Source organism: Coloeus monedula (assembly GCF_965178545.1).
Source record: "Coloeus monedula genome assembly, chromosome: 20".
Lineage (NCBI taxonomy): Eukaryota > Metazoa > Chordata > Aves > Passeriformes > Corvidae > Coloeus > Coloeus monedula.
Window position 1 is genome coordinate 7,514,115 of NC_138800.1, and position 27,162 is coordinate 7,541,276.

Below are 27,162 nucleotides of genomic sequence, written 5' to 3' on the forward strand. Positions count from 1 at the left end.
GGCTTGGATGAGAATATCAAGTGTCAGTGCATGCACTGAGTCAGTATTGATCTGTTTTCTTATGTCTGTTTCGTCCTGGCCCAGGGGTGGCTTCGTTTGAGGAAGGGATTTTTCAGTGTGAAACATAGAAGAATTTCAAGATAAATGCTATTGTAGAAATACATGTTCTTGTCCTTTCTGTTCTTTGTTTTCAGGGTGTGCAGTCAGATCTTTCCTGGGTGCTCTCTTTAGTCTCCCTCATCTGCCTCCCTCCCTTTCTCTCAAACATGGGAGCCGTTCATTTTAACTCTGTTGGATGTCAGAACACCATTTCTGCCAAGAAGGAGCTCAAGAGACCAGATGAGTTTAATGATGGTGTTGGGGGGAAGGGAGGGAGGAGAGAGGGGCCAGCAAAGCTAATGAATCACGTTACAGCTTTCATGGAAATACCGACAGCAAGTCATGTCCTCTTGGAGCTCGGGCAGCGAGCCATAGACCTTTTGTTCCCAGTGGAGCCAGCAAACCACAATTTGCTCTCCACTGGATAGTTTAATTCCTTAGTCACCTCTTCCTCCCACAAGTCATTCTTGCATGGGGGGGTTTACAGATGCTCTCATTTTTCAGAGTAGTAACACACTGCTGATTAAACTGGTATTGAAGAAGTTTATTTTCCCCTGGAGGGTAATTTTTACTTGACTTAAGCTTTTTTTCCAAGACCAGTGAGGGCTGGCTCTGTTGATTGGTCTTGTGTGGTGACTTGACAGGACTGACATGATTAAATCATTTCAGAAGGACTGACAAACACCTCAGTCAGGGGCAGAGTCTCCTCTGCTCCCAGGCCAGCGAAACGGGAACAGCCAGACACTGTCACAGTCTGGACTGGCCTCTTAGAAGAATTTAGTCATGAGTGTGAATAATTTACCTCTGAAATTATCTGAGGCAGCGTTAAGTGATAATCTGAGGCCCCCTGATTCCAAGTTGAAAGGCTAATGAATGCTAAATTAATGGAAAAGATCATCAATAAGTTCTGCTATGCTACAGGGCCTTCCCAGCAGTTTTCTGCATTGGCTGGGAGGATGTGCTGAGTGGGAGTACTTTCTCCATGGGCAGGACGACAGCTTTTACAAGAAGAACTTTTAGGGCATGGCAGGCAGCAGGATGTGGTTTATGCATTTTGTGTGAGATTAATTTCCATCAGCAAAACAAGGCCATTTTTGGATGAAGGCAGAGAGATTCTGGGAATTCTGCTGAATGAGCTGGTCAGCAAGAACTTGTCCTGTGAGTCCAGAGCTGTGGACTGTGCTTTGCCCCAGTGCTGATGGTGTTTTAGGACCTACCAGTGGTAGATCTAACATGATAGTAAATGTAAAAGCTAATTTTCTTGATGATTGTTTCATTAGTTTAGTTAATGTGCTTGACAGCTGCAGAGTGATGAGGAAACAGCCAGGGGATAGTTGTGATTGTGTTGGTTCTGACACAGTATTAAATTACTTGAAAGAGGGGAAAGGGTGAAAGGAGAAGGGAATAATGCTTTTTGGAGAAAAAGAGAAGCTTGCTTCTTTTTATTTGGGCTGTATTTGGCTCCTCAAGATCTTACAGTTGTAGAGCTGGCCAAAGAAATTTGAGCAAGTATTGTCCCTTGGTCTTCCTGCTGAAACCTGTCAGAGCTCTGGAGGTACTGAGGAGTTTATTCAGAAGCAGTCCTGTGTTCTGGACCTTCTACCAGTATTTCAGCAAAGTAATCGATCTTATTTTTTTCTCTTTTCAATTCTTCCCCAATTTTACTAATTTACTCTTCATAAAATCTGATTTCCACAGGGAATGTAGTTTTCAGCACACCATGAGGCTGTACAACTGAGGCAGAGTACTTCTCTGTTTTCATTCGTACTGCACTGCTTGAGGAGAACTTAATTTGACTTTTCTGTGATTGTCGCAGACTGACACTAGAAGATTGACAAATACTTGATATTTTCATTATTTTCTGATACTTTCCCATTCTGTATCTCCAAACAGTTTGAGCATGGTGATTGAAGATGATCTAAAACTACTATCTCTGATGATGGTAATAGACACTGTTAGATTTTCCATGCATCAACTTTTTTCTTCCTGTAATCCAAAGTAGGCGTGTGTTCACAGGTCTCTTTGGAATGTTCCATCTATTGTATTTCATCCAATGTTTTTCCACAAGCATCAATAGATATGGATTGCATGTTCTGGGGCAGAGCACTCTGTCCTCGTGTGCTGTGTGATCATCGGTCGGTTCTCTCAGGCTATAAATTACATCAGAGCTGCAGCTTTCTGCCCTTTTCATCAGGCTCTGTAGCACACAGCTAACAAGCTCTATGTTTTTCTCAACAGCAAAATTTACATTTGAAGTTCTTACAGGCAAATTTGGTATTCATCACTGGAAAAATGCACTCTTGGGAAAGCACAGGGCTAACAGGAGTTTGCAGGGTTCAGTTCTGAGCATGTGTAGGGGATGTGTTGGCTGAAACAGGGATGTATATTTTCCATTTGTTACCAGCTCTGTAGGTTTTGTATCTTGACTGGAATTTGTTCAGTTGCTTAGGAAAGCTATGAGGAGCAAAGCAAATGTGTCCATATCCCATGAGCAGAGTTATGTTCCTCTCACATTCCTGTCCTGGTGGATGCTTTGGTGCTAAGTGTTAAAAATCATTGCTACTCAGGCAAGGAAGAATTTTACCAGTAACTCCAATGGAATCATATTTATTAATGTATGGGATGAAAATGGCTCTAGGGACGGGGTGCAGTTAATCCTTTGACACATTTTACTTACGTTGGATGACTTTTCTTTCTTCCCCAACTGAATTAAGGAATCCCATCCCTGTACTAAGGATAGAAAGCTGTTTTAATTAGTCTGAACAATGTAGAATACAAAGGTGGCTTCTTCCCTGCATCTGGAGGATATTCTTTTGTATTTTTCACATCCCAAAGGTCTTCTTCATTTTGCCATTGCAGAAATGTAGAAATCCTTGTGATAGCAAATAATTATGCTCATATAATCACTTTTATAGGGGTTGTTTCCACAAAGGTGTGGATAATGATACATTTGTTGGCAGGAACTGAGTTCTCTGCAATACGGGAAAGTCCTTTGAAAGTATCACTGAATACTTACTCTCATAGACAAAAATGGTTGTGATTCTTGAAATAAAACAGAGGTAATTCCCTGTGCTCGTGCAGAGCAGAACCAACTCAGCAGAAGGTTCATTAGTCATAATTAACAGCTGGTAAGTGAGGATGACTGAGTTTCCATGAATAGGAGTCATTCCAGGGACTGGTATTCTCTGCTTGGAAAGCTTCTCCAGAGTGCAACAGCCCTGGTGTTGTCTATCTCCAGTAAAGTGAAATAGTCACTGAAGTGCAGCCTGTAGAGAACATGTTGCATTTTACTTATTTAAGGATAAATCCTGGATTTTTTCTAAATCCTGGATTTTTTTTTTTTCAGAAAAGAAAAAGCATTAAAAAATTCTGTGACCAAAGGGAAGTGGTTCACAGTCTTGTTCCCCAGAGCATGTAGTGTCAGCAGTAATGCTGGGAGGGGATAAGGTGGTGGTGTCATGTCCATCCCTGTCTGGAAACATTCTTTGAATGGAAAGAGTGTTCCAGAAAAGTGATGCAATTCATTTAAACCTTCAAAGGCTTTTCAGCCTTTGTCTAGTGGAAGGCTGTGTGCTCAGTACAGCCTGTTTTCAGCTGACTAGAGCAGTGTACAGAAATATTTCAAGTTATGTTGTTCAGAAATATTTCAAGTCAAGTTTCCAGGCCTGCTAAAGTCCATGGCAATAACTTTGCTTAACCCAAAGCCATGGGTCCTAGGATTACAATCTATCTTGCCACAAGGTGGGAGGCACAGAGCTCTCATAGTTTATTTCCAGGCTTTTCCAGTGTGAAAGCTGATGAAGATGGAGGTGTCAGAGGGGAAGAGCCCCTTTTTGAGGGGCTGGGGATATTTCCACAATCCTTATCTTCTAGATCTTGAGAAATGCTTTTATAAAACCTTGTTGAGTTTGAAGAATGGACTAATCATGTTAAAAATGACTCTCAGCCTCCTCCACACATAGTTTCTTTGAGGCTGCTTGACTGTGGAAAATCTTTGACTGATCTTTTAATTAAAAGCTCTTTTTTTTTTAACCAAGGAGTTGAAGCTCTTCCTGCTTTGAAGTGGGCAATGTTTTATAGATAAACATCTCATTATGTTATGAGCTTTCTCCTCTCCCCTTCTGTCTCATTTCTTTTCCTGATGTGTCTCATCCTGTGTTGATAGTTCTAATTATTTCAGCCCAGTTCCCAGTATTGGCTGTTCCAGCTCCCTTAGTGCTGTGCTGGGCTGAGCTGAAGCTCTGGATGAGCTGTGGAGACTAAATCAGAGTCCTCTCCCCACCCCCTCACAGAAGCAGGCTGGAAGTGACAATAAAACTGGGTTTATGGTGTGGTCATCACATTTCAGTAAACAAAAGGAAGTTGTAACACCGAGGCAATGCAAACTGGTTATTAAGCATTAAGCAAACAATTTAGAAAGAAAAAGTCTGTAGCTTTTAAGTTCTGCCCTTTTAGGGAAGGAGGAGGAACCTCTTTTCGTGTTTCCATTCTTGATCCCTTTCCCCTCCAGTCTTTCTGGATTAGCAGGGTTTGGGAATTCATGAGGAAAGAAGTTATTTTGGCTCGGTCAGCGCTGGCCTTTTGGCCGAGTGTGGGGCAGCATTCCCGAACTGAAGGTTGGGATCATGGATTCCTGACACAAAGCATTCCACAGCAGTGCTTGGAGAGGCATTTTCAGCTTCTTTTCCTCAGTGATGGCTCTGCTCCCTCAGTGGGAAGGACAATGAATTAGAGCAGGATCCACCTTTAACAAAGTAAGCAAAAGGGTGATAAAGCCTCATGCAGGTATCTCTATCAGTTCTGTGATTCAGTCCATAGCATGGGCTCCTGAACAGTTAAAGGCTGAGTAAATGACCCTTGTAATTGTGAAAATATTGATATTAAGCATTTCCCCTCTTAAAATCTACTTTTGGTTATCCTTTGTGCTTGTGGACAGATGTCAGGTGTATTTGGATGGTTAGAGGAGTGATCCACAGCACCTGGCTTGTCTGGAAGGAGCAGGGTTCTCATTGTTCCTTCCATTTGGATTCTTGGAGTGGGAGGTTTTAGGCAACTCCTTCATTAACTTGAACCACAGATCACATTCAGTTGTAAAAACCACTGTACATGGAGAAACACATCTGCTGATGGCCACTGTCAAGTGAGTTGGTAAGGTTAGATTTAGGACTGGTTAGTTTTGTTTGCTTTTTAATTTCCTGTACTTCTCGAAATACTCAACACTAGTATTTTATCCCTTATAGTTGTATTTTCCAGAAATGGAAGTGCAGATGTTTTATCACCACTGTTAACCCAGCAATGGCTGAATGAAGAACTTCTGGGCTAGATTAGCTGGGAAGCTGCTGTGTGCGCTGAGGAGAATTAGCTCCTTGTCTGCAAGCTAGAATCAAGGAAAATCCTGGGATTCTTACTCTAGCTAGTGGTCATTTATCTCAGGAATATTCCTAGTACAGCCATAGGAGTTGACAAATGAGTTCTCTGCTTTATCTTGGAGGAAATCCCTGCTTTTTCTGAACAGCACGTTCTGTTAGTAACTCCAAGGATGTTCCCCACAGTAGTTGCTGAACACCTTCTGGACAGCTGAAGCCTCAGAGCTAACAGGTAGGAAGACAAAGGAAACGCCAAACTAACCAACCAGATCAAACAGAAAATCCCTTACTGCAGTGAAACAGCAGTGATTTTGTCCATCTTCACAGAAAAGTTCACATTCGTCAATATTTTTCTCAAGATTTTTAAACAATTGTTGTCTAAAAAACCACCAGAATAGAGTCTGGCTTAAAATTGATTTTGCTTTAGGTATGAGATGATTCTACCTGATTCTGTCTTGTTTTTACAGGTGCATAGGCAGGAAATGTTCCAGAACAAACAAAATCAGGAAGTGTCATAGTACACAGAAATCCCAATAATTTTGGTGTGCTAATGTCACAAGTATATAGAGTCAAGGCCCCCCTAAGGAATATAAAAATTATGTATTTTTTTTTTAATAATGAGCTATGATGGTTGTGGAAATTACAAATTTGCATTAAAACCAACAAGTAAGAGTACTTCATTTTAGAAAGGGAAAATTCTCTATTTCTGTAACTTTCACCAGATAAATTTGGAGATAATGCTATGTATTGAAAGTTTCAGTCATTCTTTTGTGGGGGTAGACAAGGGGTACAACTTGTAGATGACTAAAGATTTTGGCAGGCCCAGTGGTATTAACAGTTCCAAAAAAAGTAGTGTTGAGTTTACCATAGGGATATTCCAGCAAGTGTGGGATATAGAGTTTCCCTGAACATTTGCTTTGGGTGGCTCAGTGTTTGTTATGCCAGGTTGCTGGGTACTCCAGAAATCCAAAGCAGCTCAGGGGTAGATTCCATCCCACTTGGGACCTGCACCCATGTTGGCAATGTGGGTTTGTATCCCTCACTTTGGGGGTGAGCACAGCAGCACCCTCATGATTCCCTTGGTGCCAGAGCCTTGTGGAGCCCTGGAGCCCCTTGGATGCTTCTTGACTCTTGAGCAGATTGGAAAGGGAGGTTTGTATTTGTGGGAGCAAAGGTTGGGCATGCACTGAGCAGTTCTTGTCTCTTAACTCAGCCAATGCACTTTCCAGATGTATCTTTGGATTTGGGAGCTAAAGTTCCCTCTTTTACAGTAGAGCCTGCACTGCTTTTGTACTTCTGGGTTTAAAGTTTTATTCAAAGCAGAGATATCCAGGCTTGAGTTTTCATTTGAGACTTTAAAAACTTGCAGGAAACTCAAGTAAATAGCATCAGAAATGGTCAGAGGGACTCTTTTGTGTGGACACTGGCAAGTCTCTCAGGGTAAAGAGATTTTAACTACTCGTGCTGTTTTTCAGAGAGGAATTGTATGTGAACAGGCCCATAAAGAGCAGAGAAAGTCAGCTGAAATTCACAATGAGACTTTGTGAACAGGGTTTTGATCAGATCTCGTCTCATTTACCTTCTGAATGCGACCTTGTTTCCACTGTAACAGAATTGAGCTGTGGCAAAGTGAACTTGAAATTCAGTTGTTGTGGCTGTGCTGAGCTTGGAACTACCAGATACTGAGTAGAGCTGACCTCTTTCTATTTTCATTTTAACACTTTTCTGGAAGAGTTAAATGTGACTTTCTGTGCAAGGATAAGATGACAGAGTTATTTATCAGGTGAATCCAACAAGCTGAAAATAAAACATGTGTGATCATTCCTTAATTGTGAGCAGACATTTTTCTCTTCTAAAACCAATATGAAACTTACTGGGGGCTTTTCTGGATCTTGAGTACTTGTTTAGATGCTAAAATTTGAACTAAATGAAGATGCTTCAACTATAAGGTCATCTCTACTATTGGATTACATTCCTGCCATGGGAGAGTCTCTTGTGGTGGCCACCCTTGAAAAGAATGTCCTACCAATAGTTCATCTGCAGATTTAAACCATTGACAAGTAGTTTGATCATGACTTAATCTTTAAGTTACCAAAAGTGCCTTTTCTTGTGTGTTTTTTGCACTCCAGATTTCTAGACTCATATTTCTAACTAAAAAAATCATCCAACCTTTACCAAGTGTTCAGCTCAAATGTCAGGGGTCTCTGTAAGTCTTAAATTAGGAATTACTCAAATCAAGATGCTCATTGCTGCTTTTTCATTTTCTTTGCTAGTGTACCTTTTTCAGTACAGTCATCTGTTGTTCCCTAATACTTTGTAATATAATTTTTATTTCTTTTCAGTCTCTTACTCTTTTCCTCCATCTCAAATCTCAGTCCCTGAATTGCTTTCCTACACTCTCCACAATGATTACATAGATCAAAATCTTTGCATTAAGCCTTTTAGCTCTTTCCTCCTGTTGCATATTGTGCCTGTTCCACAGACAGTGCAATCAGGGAGGCCAGACAGTCCAACAAGCCATTAAAATAATTCAGAAAAAAAAGTTAATGTTTTAATTACTCTTAGTCTGTGTTGCTAAGTGAGTAAAAGGCCCTTTTTGAGCAGAAGCTTCTATATATAATTAGTGCTGGATTATCAAAACCACATTTGTTGTTCTGGAGCCATCTCCTTGTCTTTTTTTAAAGCTAGGTGGAGTACAAGTGAACCTTCCCAAGGAGTTGCTGACCTGTGAAGGTGTTGCCTCTGTGACTAACACTCTGCAAACACACTGATTAGTTCAGAACCACCATGACTGGCCAAGCCTTGGTTTGCTTTGTTTGCTGCAGAGAGCACTGTCTTTCTGTAGGACAGCCCTAAAAGAGATGGAAAACTGTGTGCTCCTCTGAGTTTTTGAGGTTTATCTGAAGGAGTATCCAGTGCTGTTGTCGTGGAAGAATGCTGACATCGATCCCGTTCAGCTCGTTCCCTTTGTGTTTCAAGCAGATCAAGCCGTGATAGTTTGCCACAGTACAATAGTGTCATTCTTTATCCTGACTTTTGCCTGAGCCGATGGTGGAGCAGAAGTTTCAGCCATTTCACTCTCAAATATGAAGTTCTAAACAGCTTAAGCAGTTTTGAAAATATTAGTAGGTGCTGGTTGGTGTCTCTTTGCAAATCCAGCCTTTTGCATCCAGTGCCACTCACATTTCAGCCCCCGGAAGCTCTCAGGACTGATTCAGATCTTCCTCATGGCTTGGTTTAGTTGTGTGCATCCCTGAAGTGTTTGTTACCAAGCTGTCTTACCATTCCCAGAGGTTTAAGGATAGGAGCATTAAGCAGGGTGGCAGAATGTGTGCAGGGATTTTGTCTCTGTAGGTTTGCTATGAAGTAGCCCAGCACTGCAGGTAAGGGCTGCTGTTATATCTGCCCTACTTCTCAATGTTTGCTTTTCCTCATGCCACCGTGAAATGTGTCATCTCTGGTCAGCAGGGAAGTTGTTTTTTAACTGTTTCATTTGCTTTAAACAAAGTTTTAAAAAAGGCAGTAGATAATAGGGTGTTGCAATAAAAGAGATGTGTGCTGAAACCTTTTAATGAAAAAGTACTTTAAAGAAGTCCAGTGTACAACAATCCTTCCTCTGTGCTTTACAGTCACCATTTCCCAAAGGACATCCCTAGCTGACTCTTAATCAGTCTCAGTATCAATCTCAGGATCAATGCTGGAACAGAGTGAAAGGGATCTGCCAAGTCCCCTGGGCTTTCAGTTAAGCTTCGAGGTCTTAGTGGCTTATCTGCTTTTGAAAAATGGATTTTAAACACCAAGTTAATTAGGTTCTTGAAAACTTTACTCTGAGTTGACAAAAGAAGTCAGAAAACAGGTCCAGGCTCCCTGTAACATGTGCTGCTTTATCATAGGGAGTCAACAGAGAGTGTGGTGACTCCAAACTAATGCCAGCTTTTGTGACTTGGCTGTGACTCCATTCAGATCGATGATGTCATGAATCCCATATTAATCCATTGTGTTAAATGGTTCCTTGTGTGGCTGGAAATCAGCTAAAGACTGCTTGGGTACTGGAGGAATTCTGAATATAGCACAAAAAAAGCTGCTGTTGTCTGCCTCCTAACATCAGTTTGTAAATCTGTTGTGAAAGTCTGAGTGTTCAGTTTGATGTCTGGTGGCACCTAAGGTGTCTTCAGACATCCCAGTTGCTCTGTCTGCCTCTGGAGGAGGGGACACATCTCCCTCAGGTGCCGTCAAATCTTTCAGTGCAGTGAAACTATTTTAAATATACCTAAAGGTCATCTGAAATGGCACTAGACAGCTGTATTTTGGTGTCCTAGACCAGGTGTCATAAACCAGGTGGAATTAAGATGCTCCTGTGACTCTGGTTTGTTTTACTGAGAAACTAAAAGCAGTGACAGGACCTTTCCCAGGCAAAGCTGAGCACAGGGTACCTGCCTGCCTTGCAGGGCTGTCACTGTCTGTTCCTGGTGCTGCTCTGGATTCTCAGCACATCCTGGCAAAGCCTGAGGAAGTGCTCTCATGCCGAGTCCAGGATCTACTGGAGTCACAGCCAGAGGATGAGCTGAAAACCAGAATTGATAAGAAGGACATATTTCAGCTAAACCACAAGTGCTAGAGCACAGTAAAAGTGTGTGGGGTGGTTAAAAAATTCTTTTTATTTGCTGAACAAGCGTGGGCTGTTAATATTCCATTTACTTAGCCATGGTGCTAAGTGCTTCCAGCCCACTTGATTCAGGCTGACCTTTTCCTCAAGGAACCCCTTCTCTATCTGAGGCTCAGGAGTTCTGTTCAGATGGGAAATTGTATTAAAACATCATGGTGTGTGAGAAGAGAATTCCAGAATGACAGAGCCACCCCAGTCTTCTGTTGCCAGGGAGGCTGTGAGTTAGTCCTTAATTTCTTGTTGCAATCTCTTGCTGCACTGTCTTTTCTGAGGTGGATTTAGGGATGACAGACACGGGACAGTGAAATTGCTGATCTGTTACAAGAGCAGGAGCTGGAATAACAAAGCTGTAACATCCCTCATGAGAGGCCAAACTTGTCTGCAGGCAACAGTTTGCCTTTCTGAAATGTATGACTCGAACATTGCAGAGTGCTATGAATAGCTTTCTTTTATTTCTTGTTAGTTATCCTGCTCTTGCAATTCAAATAAGGTATCCATTGTTTAAAAGCATCACAACACGGCTGCATCTGTCTCCATGCTTTAGTCTTACATGACTGAAATGCTTTGTGAGATGACTCCGTGATCAGTGCTTAAATTACCTAGATGGGCTCTGCATGCAGGAGGCTTAGTACCTGCTTAAACTATGGAACAATGAATTACTGACGTGGAATTTTGATCATGTTGAAGGAAAAAATGTGTTTTTATTGTTGTTTGCTTAAGAGATGACAGGATTAAAATTGAGGAATAAGGTACTAAATGGAACATTCCCTGTTAACTCCACTGTGGAACAGCAGAAGGCCATGGCATTAACCTTTGGGTTATTAATATGTTGATGGAGGGAAGGATTAAGAAAAGGGCAGGTTGTGGGATACAAATGGGACAAAGGCCAGAGGCAAATAATTTTGTATTGACTCCAGTTCTAAAAAATAGATTCAAGGCAGGAATTAGAACATTTTCAAAGATGTTTATGTAGTCAAATGTTGTCACTTCCCAAGTGAGATTCTTCCTCTGCTCTGGGACTGAGGAAGCAGGTGTTTGAACTGTTAGTATAATTAAGGGTCAAGTAAAATAAATGTAAATTCAAGGCTGGTGCTTTACTGCAGTGATATGTGCTATCTCAGAGCACATGGAATGTAAAGGCAGACGAATGAATTGAATCTTCGTTCCAAGGTGTCACATGTGTCCCCCTGTGACTGGTAAAATGTTTGTCTCCTACTCCCCCTTACCCTGCTATCACTGTAATTACATTGGCTATACTGCCTGGATGTTACTTCTGGTCAAGAATCCTGTGTGTTTCACCTTGGAGGATTGGGAAATGTTCCCTTCTATTCCACAGTCCATTTTCTCCTGGTTGTGGATGTCCCTATGGAAGCAGCTAAGAGCTCAGATCAAAAATACATCATAATGTGTAAAAACTGAAGAGTAATCCTGATCCTTCTGTGAGAACCATCGTAGTTGTGTTGAAAATGGGATTAAAATGTCGAAAGATCATCTCTAGGGGTCAACTTTTATCTCATTAAAGTGATACTTTAGCTTTTGATGCCAGTGGGAAGTCAGGAGTGCTCCCTAGCAGCAAGTGATGTATGGAAAGCTGCACAGCAGGGCATGAGCCCTGGTCCTAATCCTGATTTAGTGTGCCCTTGGGTGAGGTGTTTCATTTCTCTCTGCTTCCCTGTCCCGCAACCTAAACTTAATTATGTGTTTCAGAGGATTTGAGTTAAATAGCTGTTAATTTTAAAGCACTTGGAAAATTATAAGCTCTATCTCTTGTTATGGTTTAATGCCTCACACCTGAAAAGTACAGCTGAAAATGGAGAAGCTCTTACTGGGCACCCAGGTGGGAACATGGTGATGAGGTGACCTCCACTGAGATTCAGGGCTGGTTGTTTTTCTCTGCCCTGCTCAAAAGCAGCAGTGAAGTTCTGCATGATTCCAGCCACCTAAAGCAGCAGCATAAATCAGGGCTGTATTGGATTCAGCAGCCTGGGGGGCACGAGTCTGTCTGGAGTCTCCCACAGCCCATCCCAGTTAATCAGGTCACCAGGGGGACTTGCACCGAGTTCCTGCCTATGGAGCCTCGGGCTGTGGGGTTGGCAGTCATTGGCAACTGCTACACTGCTCAATTCCAAGGTCATTCAGAGGGGGGTTGCCCATAAAATAGACTTTAAAGTAGTGTTTGTACTTGATTTGGTGTTTTGTGATCAACATACGCACTTAGAACTGGGGTTTTTTTTTGGGCTCCTTGTGACTTTTTAGTACTGTGTGGTGCTGGTGGAGAGTGGAGTGAGGAAAATGTGTAGGTCTTTCTACATCATGAAAAAACCAGGTTGGTTAATGGTTATTGGTGAATAGCAGAGGCTCTGTGATTTATGACAGAGCAAGTCAGCAGAGCATGGAGTCTTGCAAAACACGAGGCACATTGAGTAAGCTCAAAGCCTGCAGTGGTTGGCAAACTGGTGGAGTACAGATAATCCCAGTTAAATATCATTAATTGTTATCCTTATGTATATGCCTTCCATTGCTCAGGATCATGTTGCAGTTGTCATCTGGTGCTGATTAGAAACACGCTGGCATTTCTACAAGTGCTGCATATCTCCTAGGAAAAGGTGGCTTCCTTAGTGCCAAGCGATTTGTACTAATGTGTGATTGCCTCACTGTTTCTTGTAATGTACAGAATACCACCCACTGTATATAGAATACTGTGTAGTCATGTACTGACCAGTTCACAGTCATGTTATTGAACTGGCTTGGGCATTAAAAAAGTTTTTAGAGCACTTCGTTTGTCATAAAATTTTGTGTGAAGGGTAGAAAAGCCTCTTGGATCAAATAAAAGCCCAGGACATAGAGAAGGCTTTAAATCACCTCTTAGACTCCATTGAAGAGCATCTCTGACCATTTGTAATGTGGATTTTACATCTTAAAACTGTAGTAGGGTTACAGCTTGTGTGAAAACTGCTTCTGTACTCTGGACACTCATCCTACTCCATGGTCAAGATGCATTCAAGTGCTCTCCCACCTGGACACCTGCCTTTGCCTAAGCTGGGATTTCTCTGCTGGAAGTCACATCACATTGTGGTCCTTTCAGTGTTCCGCATGTCCTTCATCTCACAGCGTTGGCTGCATGAGCACCAGGAGCTTTGCTCGTGTGCTGAGCTCACTCTGAGTACCTTTTACGGGTGCCAGATCCTGGTTTGGGAAGGGGATGATCCATGAGCTGGGGCCTCCGGATCTGACAAGCAGGAGAATTCCCATCTCCGCTCGCGTGGTGCTTTCCACCAGAGATCCCGGAGCTGTGCTGTCCCCTCCAGCTGTAGGTGACTGAATGAAGCTGCGTGGGCCTGGCTGTCCCTGTAGCTCTTCCCAAAAACACTGGAGCCTTTGTCTCTGGCCTCACCGTGCCCCTGCCGTGACAGAGGCTCTCTGTGCTCTCCTGCCAGCGCTGCGCTGGGTTCAGGGGGCTTTTCTTCAGCTGCTCTTTGTCTCGGGGTGTTTATTGTGCTGCTGCAGAGAGTGTGTGTTTGGGGGGGAGGAGGAGGGGCTCCTGTTTGTGTGGGCTTTATAAACCCAGTGCATTCTTCAAAAGAGATGCTGAGCAAACGGGGTGGTGTTAATGTTAACCCTTCCGTGCCCTGCGTCGCGGAGAAGGCTGTGGGAGGGTGATGAGGTTGCTGTGTAAGGTGGGGGATCTGCTCCCCCTTTGCTCTTAATGCCTTTTGATTTTCTGTGAGCACTGCACATGTGTGTCGGCAAAGAGCCTCCCGAATGTGGGGAGATGGAATTCATTCTAGGATTTCCCCCCAGAGTCCTTCTGGAACTTGTTTTTATTGCAAACACTGGCTCACAAGCCCTTTCTGTTTGCATAACTCGTTCTTGCATCCTGTTTATGTGGCTACATTGGACAACATCTCCTCATTGTGCCATATCCCCACACTTTATTCCTGTACTTCAGGGCTTTTCTTTTTGAATAAGATCCTGAAAGCAGGATTTTCTTAAATTCACAGTGTTGTCACTTGCAGTGGCATGTCATACCTTCCTTTTGAACCAGCTTCTTCTCTTTAACCAGCTTGTTACAACTTCCATGGTTCAGATGTCTCTTATTGTTTCTTCAATGCCTGGGGTCCTGTATTTCAAGAGAACTTTGAAAGATGAAAATCAGCAACTCATAAACTTCATTTCCCTTGTAATCACATAATGCTTTGCATTGTTTGGTGGGGAAAAAGCCCAACCAATGACCAAACAGAACAGCATCAACTCTCTAAGCTCCTTTTGCTCTCCTTCCATAAGAGGATGGGAATTTATAACATGGAAAATCTCTCATCCATCTCTGCAAGAAGCTGCAGCAACACAATTGTCTTAGTGTTGGAAGTGCCAGAAGAGTTTTATATTTCACTGAATCTGTGCTCAGCATAAATGTTTCAGTCCTCCTTTTGTGATGGTCTGCCTAAATAGAGAATAATGCAAATAGTTTTGTGTGTGATAAAAATACATTTTTTTCAAAGACAGTGTCTTTTCTTAAGTTACTGAACTTTTCCCCAGAAGTGATTAGAATTAGATCCAGCATTTCACAAAGTAGTGTGAAGAACTTTTACTTTCAAATAATTAATAACCTTATATCTTTACATCAATTTAATTAATAGGGGGTTGTAGTTCATGTATTGCAGCATTTACGTATTACATTATTACACTGGGAAAAAGTTCACCAGGCTGTGTTCCTTTGCAGGGGGTGGGAAAGGAAGAAATGCAGAATAATACAAGCCTTTGAAACATGAATCCACACACTCAGTCATGACTAAACCTATTCAAACACTCAGGTGTTTTTTTCCAGGACTGCTCTAGGCTCCAGTATTGTTGTTGTGAGACTAGTTTTCTTCATGCACTAACTCAAATTCACTTCATCCCTCGTTTTTGAAGGAACAGTTTCGGCTGCGAAGCGCACAGGGATCCCAGCACCCCGGGAATTGTCCTCCTCCGTGTCCAGGGAGAGAGCTGTGCTGCGTGGTCAAGCCAACACCAGGAAAACACAGCCCAGCCCCACCTCTTCTGGTGCACCAACTCCTACCAAACACGTGCGCCCCACCAGCAAGTCCAAGCAAGAGAATGAAACTGGTGACAAGGCTGTTCTGGAATCTCAGGTTAAAGAACTCCTGGCAGAAGCAAAGACGAAAGATTCGGAAATTACCAAACTTCGTTGTGAGTTGAAGAAATGCAAAGAGAAAGGGTCACTGAATGCTGAAGGAATGGGTGCTTCCAACCAAAATTTAGAATCAGTATCACCTGCTGACATAGATCCATTAATAAGGACCCTTCAGGAAAAAAACAGGACTTTCCAAAAAGAGCTTGCTAGCCTGGGAGAAGAAAACCGTGCTTTGAAAGAGAAATTGCTTTATCTGGAGAACTCTCCTCTCTCAGACACAACCACAAGCAGTGGGGGTGACAGCAGCCTCCCAACCCCAACTACCCAAGAGTCCAGTTTTGGAAGCCCATCCAAGAATGTGTCGAGGGGTGAAGTGGAGGAGCACAGGCAGCACGTGAACGGGGGTGCCCTGCGCAATTCCGGTTCTTCCAGCAGCGATGTCACCAAAGCCTCCCTGTCCCCCGATGCATCCGACTTTGAACACATAGCAGATGTACCTTCCAGGCCAACATCTGCCAGCAGCAACCACTTCAAAGGCTCCAAGTGCTCCACTGCAGGAAGCTCTCCAAACAACATCAGCGACCTCTCTGTTGCATCTCTTACAGAGAGAATACAAAAGATGGAGGAGAATCACCACAGCACGGCAGAAGAACTGCAGGCCACTTTGCAGGAGCTGTCGGATCAGCAGCAAATGGTGCAGGAGCTGACAACAGAAAATGAGAAGCTGGTGGAAGAGAAAGCTCTCCTGGAGACTTCCTTCCGTCAGCACAGAGATAGAGCTGAGCAGCTGAGCCAGGAAAATGAGAAGCTCATGACTCTCCTCCAAGAGAGATCCAAGAATGAAGCTCAAGAGGGGAAGGTCCTCGAGCTGGAACAGAAATGTGCAGAAGTGCTTGAAAAAGCACAATTTGAAAGAGAGAAACTGCTCAACATTCAGCAACAGTTAACCAGCAGCCTGCGAAGCTTAGAAAGGGAGCATCAGGATGCCCAGCAGGTGATTAAAAGCCTGAGAGAAGAAAATGAGAAGCTGCTTAAACTTCTAGAAGTGGAACAGCAGAGCAACAGCACAGTGACAAAAAGTCTGGAGGACTGTAAAATTGCCTTGGAAGGTCTGAAAATCGAGAACGGCTCTCTCAAAACTCAGCTGGAGAACGAGAAACAAAAGGCTGCAGAAATCAACGTGATGGGCTGCACCTCTGACAACTCCGAGGTGCAGGAGATGCTCAAAGTAGCCCATGCAGAAAAGGCTCAGTTAGAAGCCTCTTGCACTGAGCTGAAACAAGAGCTGCTGAAGGCAAACAGTGAACTGAAGCACATCCAGGGGCTGCTCTCTAAGGTAAAGCAGTAACAGCTCTAAAATAAAGTGGCTGTTTCTGTCCTTCCATAAATAGGTTGGTCTTTACATTGTTGTTGAGCCATTGATTATAAGATTTAAATTGTATGATTAACTTTGAATAGAAGCTGGGGTTATATGGTTATATTGTCTCAGTTTCTGCTGCTATATCCGTATTTTCTCAGAAATAACTATTAGCATAGCTGTGTTTATAAATTCATAACTATTTTGTCCCAATACCTTCTGTAGAAAATTACTCTTTTAATCAATAGAGTTGTGTCTGTCAATTGGAGCAAAGAGCAGATCAGTAAAAAATTACTTGGATATTATGTGAACAAATAGTGTAAATCACTTGCTAATCAGATGGAGAGAAGGGCGTGAATAGTTAGCTGTGAATACTAAATTCTGAATAATTAATCATAATTAATTGGCAGTGAATTATAGGTGTCATTGGTCCTGAGACCACAAGGACATGAGTTAATGCTCAGAGAAGCTGATAGTTGCCAGCAACGTGGCTAATGATGAACAGTCAAGCTTCAGATGAGATAATTCTCATAAAACAAATACTTCTACAAAAAAGAGAAATACTCTGTTTTGGGATAGGTAAAGTAATGGGAAAAAAAAATGTTTTAGAACAATTTACCTCATTTGTGAGTTCATAGCTTTGCTGCCAACAAGCTTAAGCAAGTTACTGTCCCTATTTTCTGTGTGAACCTGGATATTCAGAGGAACTGCAGTGTGAGGCATCATGCAACAAGTGTTAATAAAGCACAAGCAGTGATAATGTCCCAGGGCTGCAGAAGGAGTGAGAGTGTGCAGCCTTTCCTGTATGGGGAAGGGAGCATGAGAAGAATGATAAAATTGGCTGCAGAGGAAGAGAGCATTGCCAAAAAGCACCTCCATGGTTTGAGTGATTTAGAAAATCCAGATGTCCTTTCAGCTAAAATAGGTGACCACAGCAAATGGAGTTAGTAGGGGAAGCTCCCAAATGCTTTCTGGAGCTGCAGCTCATGAAGAATAAATGAAAAACTGCTGACTCTGAACCAAACTTTTTATTGCTTGGTTTGGAAACCACAGATTTCCGTCTTTTTACTCTTCCCTTCCCTTGAATTAAGCTGTTTTGAATCACTGGCTATTTGTGACACCCAAACAAGACCACAGGCTTCTGTAAGGCTGCCCTTTGGTGAGGCTGTGCCAGTGCTGCTCACTGAGTTGGCAGCCTGCACCTTTTCCATAACTTGTTCATACTCAGAGAGCTCCCCCCAAACCTGGAAGCATTGATCAGTGGGCTGAGCCAGCAGACTGAAGTGCAGCAGATTCCCCCTTCAGTAATTCCAGATGTCCCATATCCAGAAATACACTTATCTGCAGTAGCTGGCTCTGTTGTGTGTGTTTTCACAGTCCATTGAAAATGCACATGGTAAAAGCAGCAAAATGTTAATGTGGATGAGCTGATCATCATCCTGGCCCTAAGGCAGTGATATCACTTTCATAATGTGAATCAGAAATAGATGTGGAGCTTTCTGGGTATATAATTCTTCTCCCTTCATTAACTGCAGAGATTGGTTTGGAATTGTGGTCATCATATAGAAAATTTCATTTCCTTTGCAGCATGTATTATCTTTATTGCCAGGAAAGAAAACTGACATTCATAGCTCATCTCTGCTTCCTCAGACTCTCATTGGCATTGAAACTGGGTGTACACAATGCTTAGAACACAGGTTCAGCTCTTAAATCCATGAGGTGCCCAGTGAAATCTCTAATGAGTGAGATCTCCTAAGAAATAAGGACAAACTTGCAGCTTTCTTTCCTCCCTCCCAGGCTGAGAACGAGTATGGTCAGCTGAAGGAGGTGTGTGACCGACAGGCCGAGCAACTGAGCAGAACCAGCCAGAAGCTGCAGGAGAAAACATCAGAGAATGAAGCAGATATCAAAAACCTGAAAGAGACCATTTTCGAGTTGGAAGACCAGGTGGAACAACATCGTGCTATAAAACTCCACAATAACCAGCTCATCAGTGACCTAGAAAGTAGGTGGAGCTGGAAAAAGGGATTTTAGTGAACTTATTTGGAGGGCTCAGTATGGCTGCAACAGGGAGGAGGCCTGCCCTTTACAAATATTCCAGTTTGGGATATTCCCTTCTGTTCATGCACAGAAGTGCTACTTACACAGATAGTGCTAGAGATGGAATATTGGAGACAGTCTCCAAGCCTCATTCTTCAGTGAAGGAAGTATTGCCCATTCTAGAAACTGGAATCATTGCTCTTTTAAAGAGCTTTTAGGGCAAAGCACTGGGAAGGGCAGTAAAGCTGAGGTTGCTGTGGATGGGGAGCTGCCACCTGGTGGAACCAGTGGCTGTTCTGCACATCAGTGATCCCTCGGGATGTGTGTGCTGAGTAAGTGAATCTACGTGGGATTCTCTAAATTTCAGTCTGGTTTAATACCTGAAAATAACAGGATGTATTTTGGAGATGTTTGAGTTCTGCTGTTGGTTCCATTCCTGATCATTCAGTTTAGTCCATATTAATGGCTTTGCTAAATTTCTGTTTAGTCTGTTTTAGTGGCATTACCAGAAGCAAAACCAAATCAGCTGCTCTGCCCTCCCATTTTCACTTTCACTGTCGCCCTCATGTGTTTAATAATCTTTTCACATTTTTTATCATTCCTAGGTAAAGCAATGAAGCTGGAAGAACAAAAACAAGATACAGAGAGGCAGCTGAAGGCTCTGACTAAGCAGATGAAGGTAAGGTTTAAGGTCCAAGACAAAGCTAAGCTGATCTTTTATTGCAATACTGGGTTTGAGAGAGGCATTGTGTTTTCCTAGAACAAATGTGGAAATTCTTTCTGCACCCTTTAAGTCTTCATTCTCTTCACTTTGGACTTCTTGGCAGTACTGGAGTGGAAAGCTTAGCATAAGTTTCTTTGGCAATGTTTTTGGTACTATAAAGAGGCAAGTGTTTAGTTTGACCCCAGCACCACCTTAAAATTGTGGGGAAATCTTGGTTGCTTGTGATCTCTGCAATAGAGACCAATAACTAAGTGCTCAGCTCGAGTGGGTGCATTTTTACAGCTGTTTGGGGTTGTAATTGCTCCCTTCCAGGAGGACACAGAGGAGTGGAGGCGTTTCCAGGCTGACCTGCAGACTGCAGTGGTTGTGGCCAATGACATTAAGTGTGAAGCTCAGCAGGAGCTCCGTGTGGTGAAGAGGAAGCTGCAGGAGGAGGAAGAGAAGAGTGCCAGACTACAGAAGGAGCTGGATGAAGTGAAGGGCAGCAACAGGTTGGTTGTTTATCATTTACCAAGGCCAGGAGTCGATCTGTGTGCCTGCTAACACGCATGCAAACAGTGCTTTGTCAGTAACTGTTCACTGCCTTGGATGTGCATCTTGTCTGTTTGTAACTCTTCTGGCAGATTTTGTTGTCTCTTATTCTGAGAGGTTTCTGTTCTTTTTCTTTTTGGCAATCTAGTTCTGTCAACTAAGCCACGAAGGTTTTAATCAGCAAATATTAAGTAGTAACGATTGCCAATATCCTCTGATAGCTTTGCTCTCAATATGGTGATGCCTTCATAACTCTGTGCAGCTGTATTAAACCATCTGTGGAAAGGTTGGTTGGGTACAGATATTCCATGGGACATCCAGAAGAGAACTTCTAACCTGAGGAGAGTCAACGAAGAAAGCCAAAGTAACACAAGCAGTCATCTTTTCATCAGAAATGCATGTCAAATTAATTTTGCTCCCCTGGATTTTGCCATTTAATCTCTCTCCTGGTAAATCCATGGCCATTGGCAGAATGGCCACAGGAACAGTGTGAATCCTGTCATTTCTTTCAGGTGAAGTAGCAGTCTGGCTCTACATTGCACTTACTTGCTCAGTGTTTTCCACTGAGGAGTTTCCACAGCAGCTGTACAGTACATGGGACTAAAAACATGGGAGAGCTTTTTTGTGGAGGTGCATGGATCAGAATTCCTGGATTGAACAAACAGAAAAACTTGAGAAAATAAAGGAATGTTTTTAGGCTCTAGTTTACTTAGAAGAGTCCCAAGTGGATGCACAGAAAAGCTATTACAGACTATGTACTCAGACAAAATGATTACCAGACAGTATTTAAGTTCTGGGCTCTGTTTCCATTCCTAATTTGTTCTTAATGAAATTTCTCTTGTTGAAAGCAGGGTTCCTATATGAGGGTGGGGAATCATATTCTTATAGTTTCCCCTCTGTATTATTTTGGCTTTTGAGGTATGTTTGATAGTACTTGAATAGAAGATGACCTGCTAATTTGCAAACAGGAATATTTATCTTCCATATAGAAGGAGCGTTATCAGCTCTCTGCTATAAGAAGCGTGAGCTGCAAATAGTCCTTTTTAAATTGGAACCCCAGAATCCATACAGCTGTAGTTCCAGGACGAGGTGTTCAGATGTGTGTTTAATGAAGTCAGTTTTGGCATTTGTGTCTCCCTCTGTCACACACACACACGGATTTGTCTGTCTCTGTCATGTTGACTCTCTGTGTGGCTTGCTTTGAGTATTGCCTTGGTCATGGAGCCAGATATGCTGTCTGCAGTGGGCAATATTGATTCTCTTTCAAAGGCAGGTAATGAAACCAAATTTTGCATCTGTCAGGATAATTAATTTGACTCTCAGAGTGTGCAAAATGTCTGTACTGAGTGGTATGGGGAACATAATGAAGCTTGTTGAAGTCGCTGTCTAAACAAACCAGTGATCAGCAGCTAAACACTGGAATTCTAAAACTCTGCTGACCTATGAAACAAATTCCTGAAGTCGCCAAAGCTCCTGCTGAGAGGCAGTTCTACACTCCCAGATATTTTTGCATTCCTGAGGTCTCTGTCTTCCCCACCACCTCAGCTTCTTTCACCCAGGAAATGCTGGGGATATTCTCATTGTCACTTTGTCGGCTTTCACAACTGCCACTGCTCAGAATCAGCAGTAGATTCTGGTACCTGTGGTGATTTTGATGTGTGCTCAGCACTGGTGGAAGCAGTTTGTAGCATGATACCTTAGCAGAATCTATAAAGTATTCCTCATGTTTGCTAATGCTGAGCAGCTGCATGCTCAGCTGAATGTCTGACAGTCCCTAGTGAAAGCTTCCTGTCTGATTTTTAAGCTCTTATTGGAAAATGTACCTTCCAAAGAGCTTGCTACTCAAAGGTTTTTGGCAAAATCTCAGCCATCTCTTGAGGGTCATTAGGCTCCACCTCATAAATTCATCTTGAAGCCAATTTATCTCCTGCGACATCCTGCCATTTTAATGTTTGCCTGTGGCTGCCTGAGTTCCTGCATCCAAGTTTGATTTCACCGTTACGTTCTTCTAATCAGACAAAAAGTCATTTTTGGTTTAGGAACAGCCAAAGAACTTGCAGAAAAAATCCTGATGAGGTCATCAGAGTTCAACTGAATGAAGGTAAGAGCCTCCCAAAGGCATCTTTAACACGGATTAAATGTCTAGTTCTATGACTAAGAATGTTGGGGAGGAGGTTGGACAAGCATCAACCAAATGGAGTAAGGGAAAAAGGAGTTAACTTGTCCCAAGTTTAGGACTGGTTGAAGCTACAAATTGATTAATCCATGCTTCAGGCAGTCTTCTATGGTATTTTACATCCTAATTAATGTTATTTCTCTGCAGTAAAATGCAGAAGCTTACAGTCCACTGTTGTGTAACTGTATCCTCACAGGTAGTGGAAGTTGAAGTTAAATAGTCTCCATCCTTGGAGATTTTCAAGACCAGACAGGATAAGATCCTGAGTAAAAGTTTCAAGGTCTTGCTTTGACTCTTTGGCTTCAAATTTTCAAAATTATTTTGGCACTAAAACGTTATGTGCCTTGGACCAAGAACATGGAGGGAAGACAGTTGGGCCAGGAGTAGTACTTAGAGAAATTAAACCTGTAATTAAATGAACGACTTCTTAGAATAATAAAAAAATTAACCAGCTCTTCAAACGGAAGCCTAAACTGAACATTGTGATGCATTCCACTAATTTGCTTCTGTTCTTCCTCCTAAAGTCTCAAATGCCACAGCATGGCAGTGTCACATGCTTTTCTCCTGGAAATGAGCTTGTACTCTGTGTATTAAACCCCGCTGTCAGTCTGTATGTGCTGATGTGCTGCTCATTTGTGCCTGTGTTTGCAGCTGTTCTGTCGCACAGAGGTTTCATAGTTCACCCTGCTCTCACAGCAAGCAAAGGAAGATGGCAGAGCAGGGCCCTCAAAGCAGGGTTTGTTGGCTCAGTTTGCTCCTCAGAGTTGTTTGGTGTGGGGGTTTGGGTTTGTTAGGGAGTTTTTGGTGGGTTTTTTTTACACTGGGTGAGGTTATTCCATCCCCTTTAGTGCAAGGACCCTGAAACTCTGGCTGAGGTAGAGCAACTCAGCTGCCTGGATGGGTTTATGTACTCCTTTTGAATGAATAGTCTGAAATGACCAGAGGAGAGGAAAGCAGGAATACTACCATCCCTGTCCCCTACATTGATTCCCTGGCTTTAAATAATTAATTTCTTCTGATCTGAGCAACATAGATTTTTTTTTTTTTTAATTTTGTATTTTCTACTGTTGTTGCTCATCACGTCTCAAAACCAAATTAGTGGAGTGTTAAGGCATTCCTTTAACTGTTCTAGCCACACCACTGGCATTTCCCCCTTAATTTAGAGATGATGGGATGATGTAAAAGAGAGAGCTGTACCTCAGGGTGGGCACTGTGTGGCTTTTCATAACCTCCCCGACTGCTGTCTGTCTCTCCACAGGTGCCTGATCTCTGCCAGCTAACACAGCCCTGAAAGGAGGCACAGCCAGGCCTGTGAGACACTGCAGGACTTGCCTTCAACTCCCAGCTGAAAAAGGGAAGTTTCAATTCAAGAAAGCATCTTGGGTTTTTTTATTATCCTGCAAAATTCAAGTGTATTGCAAAGTGTGAATGCTCAGGTCCACCTCTTCCCCATGGGCAAGAGCTTCTCTCTTTGTTTCAGAAGGCTTTTCTCTTCAGAAGACACCAGGAGGCAGAAGAAGTTCTGAATTATTCTAAAGCCAGCTAAGCCATAAGAAGTAATCAGAGATTTGGGGATCTGAAATAACTGAGAGCTTTTTTTTTTTTTTTGAGGGATGGGGCTATTTTCCTCAAAACAACCATTCAAACACTCTACTTTAAGCTTAAACAAGAACAAAACTGAGTGTGTATGTCTGATTTGTAAAATTTAATGGCATATACATGAATTCTCCATACAGTATTATATTTTATGATCTATCTCTGTGTGTCTAAATACGTGTAAGAGAACAGATGGTTTGTACAGACACACGAACTTGGTGATAGGTCACTGAAATCCACCAGCAAAACTGAGTAGAAACACGGATTTCCTGCCTCATTCTCAGCTGCCCTGCTGGTTTCAGATTTTCACTCCTGCACTGACGAGGCGCTCGCCACTGGGTGGCACGGCCGACCCGGTGGTGTTGGGAAGGGACAGCCACGGAGCGTGTCCTGCTGTGACCTTCCCGGAGAAAGTTCCCTGCGAGGTTTCTCCTCCTGTAAGAACTGCAGATGGAGAGAACAGAAGGAAAAGGAACGAACATATCAAGCCCTTAGTAAACCCCCTCTCAGAAAGGAGTCGTTCTCATGCCTTTAACTCAGGTGAAGTATATGATGATCAGGGAGAACTTGAAGTTCAGCTCTGCAGCCGGAGACGCCTGGAGAGAGCTTTCCATGGATGCTGAGGAAAAACTCAGAGATCACCATCTTTACCAGGAGATTCCCACGATCTGGTCCAGGACTGGAATTCTGTGTTTTGGCTGTGGGATTTCTGTGCTTTTCTTCGGGATGTGAAGACCTAGCAAGGGCCTGGTGTGGGAGCAGGCTGAGCTAGTGGAGAATTCCACAGGATGTCCTGGCTTTGGCATGGCCCCCACCTTTGTGCCGTGCTACTGGAGTGTTTGCCTATATGCACACTTGTGTTGCCTTTCTTCGCTGTGCTGACAGCTGCTGAATGTTGTTTTTTATGTTTAAGAAATATACATTGAAGTGCCAAATAAATGTTTAAGTGTTTGGAATTGTCTGCTGCCTGCCCTTGGCCTCTCTTCTGTTCTGTGCATTTGTAGCTGTGTGTTCCTACTTTGTGTGCCTTGGAGTTCAGGAGGAGTCACAATGACAGGAACTGGGAGAAACGAGACTGGGGAGTCATTATTTCTGAAAATGTGGTCCTGTGGCCTTAGGCCTCCTGTAACAGTCATCAGAGCAGTTTAGAAATGTTACAAGCATGAGAAGGCTGAGTTTGCCAAAAATCAAAACATTAGGCACAGGAAGACTTGCACCCTGTTGTCAGTCAGTTGTCCACATATTTCAAACCTAGAAAACAAGGAGACTCGCTCTTAGAGAAAAGCTCACTGCATCTACTTCTCTCACCAGTGTATGAATGAAACTCGGTGGTTTTGTGAAAGGGACTGCACAATTTAATTCCTTTGTGGCTCCAGTGCTCTGCTTCCTCCTGGAGCTGCTCCACTTCAGCCCAGCTGCACGTGCAGCATTTATCTGTGTGAACCATTCATTCTTGTTTCCAGGAAAGCATACAGCAGTTGGTGACATTTTGTTCAAATCCCCCATTTTTGTAGCAGAGCTTGTGTAGTCTCTTGGATGGCCTAAGCTGTGCTGAGCTGAAGAAATTCTGTGCATAAGGAGGAGTCATTTTGGGTTTGGAGTTATGGCTTGTCATTAATCTTTCTAATTTGTGCTCTGTACTTTACTCCTGAATTAGCTACTGCAAGTTAAGCTCTTGCTCTTCTGCTTCTCTGTTAAGAAGCCCATCTCTGTACACACATGTGCATTCCTCTATCATACAGATTGTTCTTTTTAAGGTTGGAAAGTGCTCACCAGTTTCATCTCTCCATTGCTTGTTGGCTGGCACATGTTGTTTTAGTTGAAGCAAGTGGCTCTCTGGACTATTATTCTTCCCTTTTATGCCAAGGTTTGCAGCATGGGAGGCCTCAGTTTTCTGTTGGGATTGTGTTTAATCAAGGAGGTTGTTTCAGGCTGCCTATTACAAACATACAGATGGAAGATTACAGGAAGCATCCTAAAAAAAATTGAAACTGGTTGTAGCTCCAGCACTTGAATCTCCATAAAGACAGAATAATGGCACCTGATTCTCAGTGGACTCTTCTGTGGCACAGGGACTGGTCTAGTTACTCTGTTTAACGTGTTTGCATCCTTTTGCAGTCAAAGGCTAGACTGAAAGTGTAATAGTTTGCACTGGGTGGTTTGGGATCTTGAGGTAGAAATTTATCCTTCCTCTGTACTTTGCTAGAAGCAGGACTCCTTTAGCTTTTGTGGTTTGTGTAACTCAGGTGCAGATGCTGTCACCTAATCCTTTGTTGTTTATGAACCGCAGAACGAAAAGTCAAGGCTGGAACTTAAAGCTAGCAAAACACTGGCTTGCTCAGAGCTCAGTGAATCTTATCCAATCTGCCTTTCCTCCTTATTGGATTAAATAAGAACGGAACTGAAATGGCTTTTCCTCCAGCCATCTGCCTCTGGCTCCCCTGGCACACACGGAGCTTCCATGAATTAGCAAAGAAATAGCAAAAGTCTGCTTAAAGAAAGCACCTCCTTAAGCTCTGCCAGAAATAGAAACTTGAGTCACTCTTATTCTCTTACTCACTGACACCCTTTAGCCTCTTTCATTTTCTAATGGCTGAAGGGAAAGGAAAAGGCTCTGACTTCTATTTTTAGCTCACAGAAGTTGTTCAACCCCATAGGCACTTTCTGGATGGAGTCCTTCAGACACCTTATGAAATAATTTCTGGTTTTGTGTTCATGTAACTCTTAGTGTGTATCAGACATTGTAAATATCAGCAGCTCCTGTGCAGGTTCTGAGCAGGTGGGAGAGGTACAAATAATCTCTTTTTACATGACTAGAGTTTATTTGCTTGCAGCTTTCCTAAAGTAAAGCTAGGTAGTTGCACTCCAAATCTACCTGAGAAATACAGGTAAGTGTCTAAAAAAATCATATTAAATACTTGACCAGAAGTAACAGTATGTACATAACTGTATGATTGTGTTGATGTTTAACACAGCTCTGGGCTTTCCTGTAAGTCCAGCACCTGACCTTGACTTCAGAATTTCTTTTCGAAGGAGTAACTTAATATCTGTCCTGTTAAAATATGAAACCCTTTCTGTTTGGTTTGTCTGTCTTCCTTCCAGCCATTGGATTTTGGCATTCTTGTGTCTGCTATGGTGAAGCATGTAACAGTTTGATTCCCTTATAAGTCCTTATGGATTGTGATTGAGGGTTCATTTATTCAGCAGATGTCTCTGTTGATAAGGTGTAAGTGTTGAGTTTTTACTCTGAAGTGTATTTGCTTTTTGGTTGCTTTCTTCATTATAAACTGAGAGCCACAGTAGCCTCTTGGCACCTGTGCTGTATGGAAAGCCCATCTTCAGGTGATTGATGAGACTTTTGAGTAATCATCAGTAAACTGCTTTGCTTTTTTTTCCCTATGAAAATCCTCCTTCCTGTGTGAGGATTGGGAATGGGGATGAAATGTTTAACAGTGCAGAAAAGTTTGTTAGAC

The 27,162-nt window shown here is 42.7% G+C and overlaps 1 protein-coding gene across 3 annotated transcripts in view; it reads left to right on the top strand.

Moving 5' to 3' along the window:
* SPECC1 (sperm antigen with calponin homology and coiled-coil domains 1) overlaps positions 1 to 27,162 on the top strand; it is an 83,340-nt gene that overhangs the window by 35,952 nt on the left and 20,226 nt on the right. Inside the window, exons 4-9 of one of the 3 annotated variants that reach the window (XM_082294399.1) lie at positions 15,043 to 16,601; positions 18,420 to 18,627; positions 19,268 to 19,341; positions 19,699 to 19,877; positions 21,957 to 22,018; positions 23,352 to 23,780. In XM_082294399.1, the coding sequence (XP_082150525.1) occupies positions 15,043 to 16,601; positions 18,420 to 18,627; positions 19,268 to 19,341; positions 19,699 to 19,877; positions 21,957 to 22,018; positions 23,352 to 23,359 (2,090 nt within the window). In that variant the 3' untranslated portion in view covers positions 23,360 to 23,780. Of the gene's footprint in view, positions 1 to 15,042; positions 16,602 to 18,419; positions 18,628 to 19,267; positions 19,342 to 19,698; positions 19,878 to 21,956; positions 22,019 to 23,351; positions 23,781 to 27,162 lie in introns of those variants that run through there. The other 2 variants (XM_082294400.1, XM_082294401.1) reach the window with 2 other exon arrangements.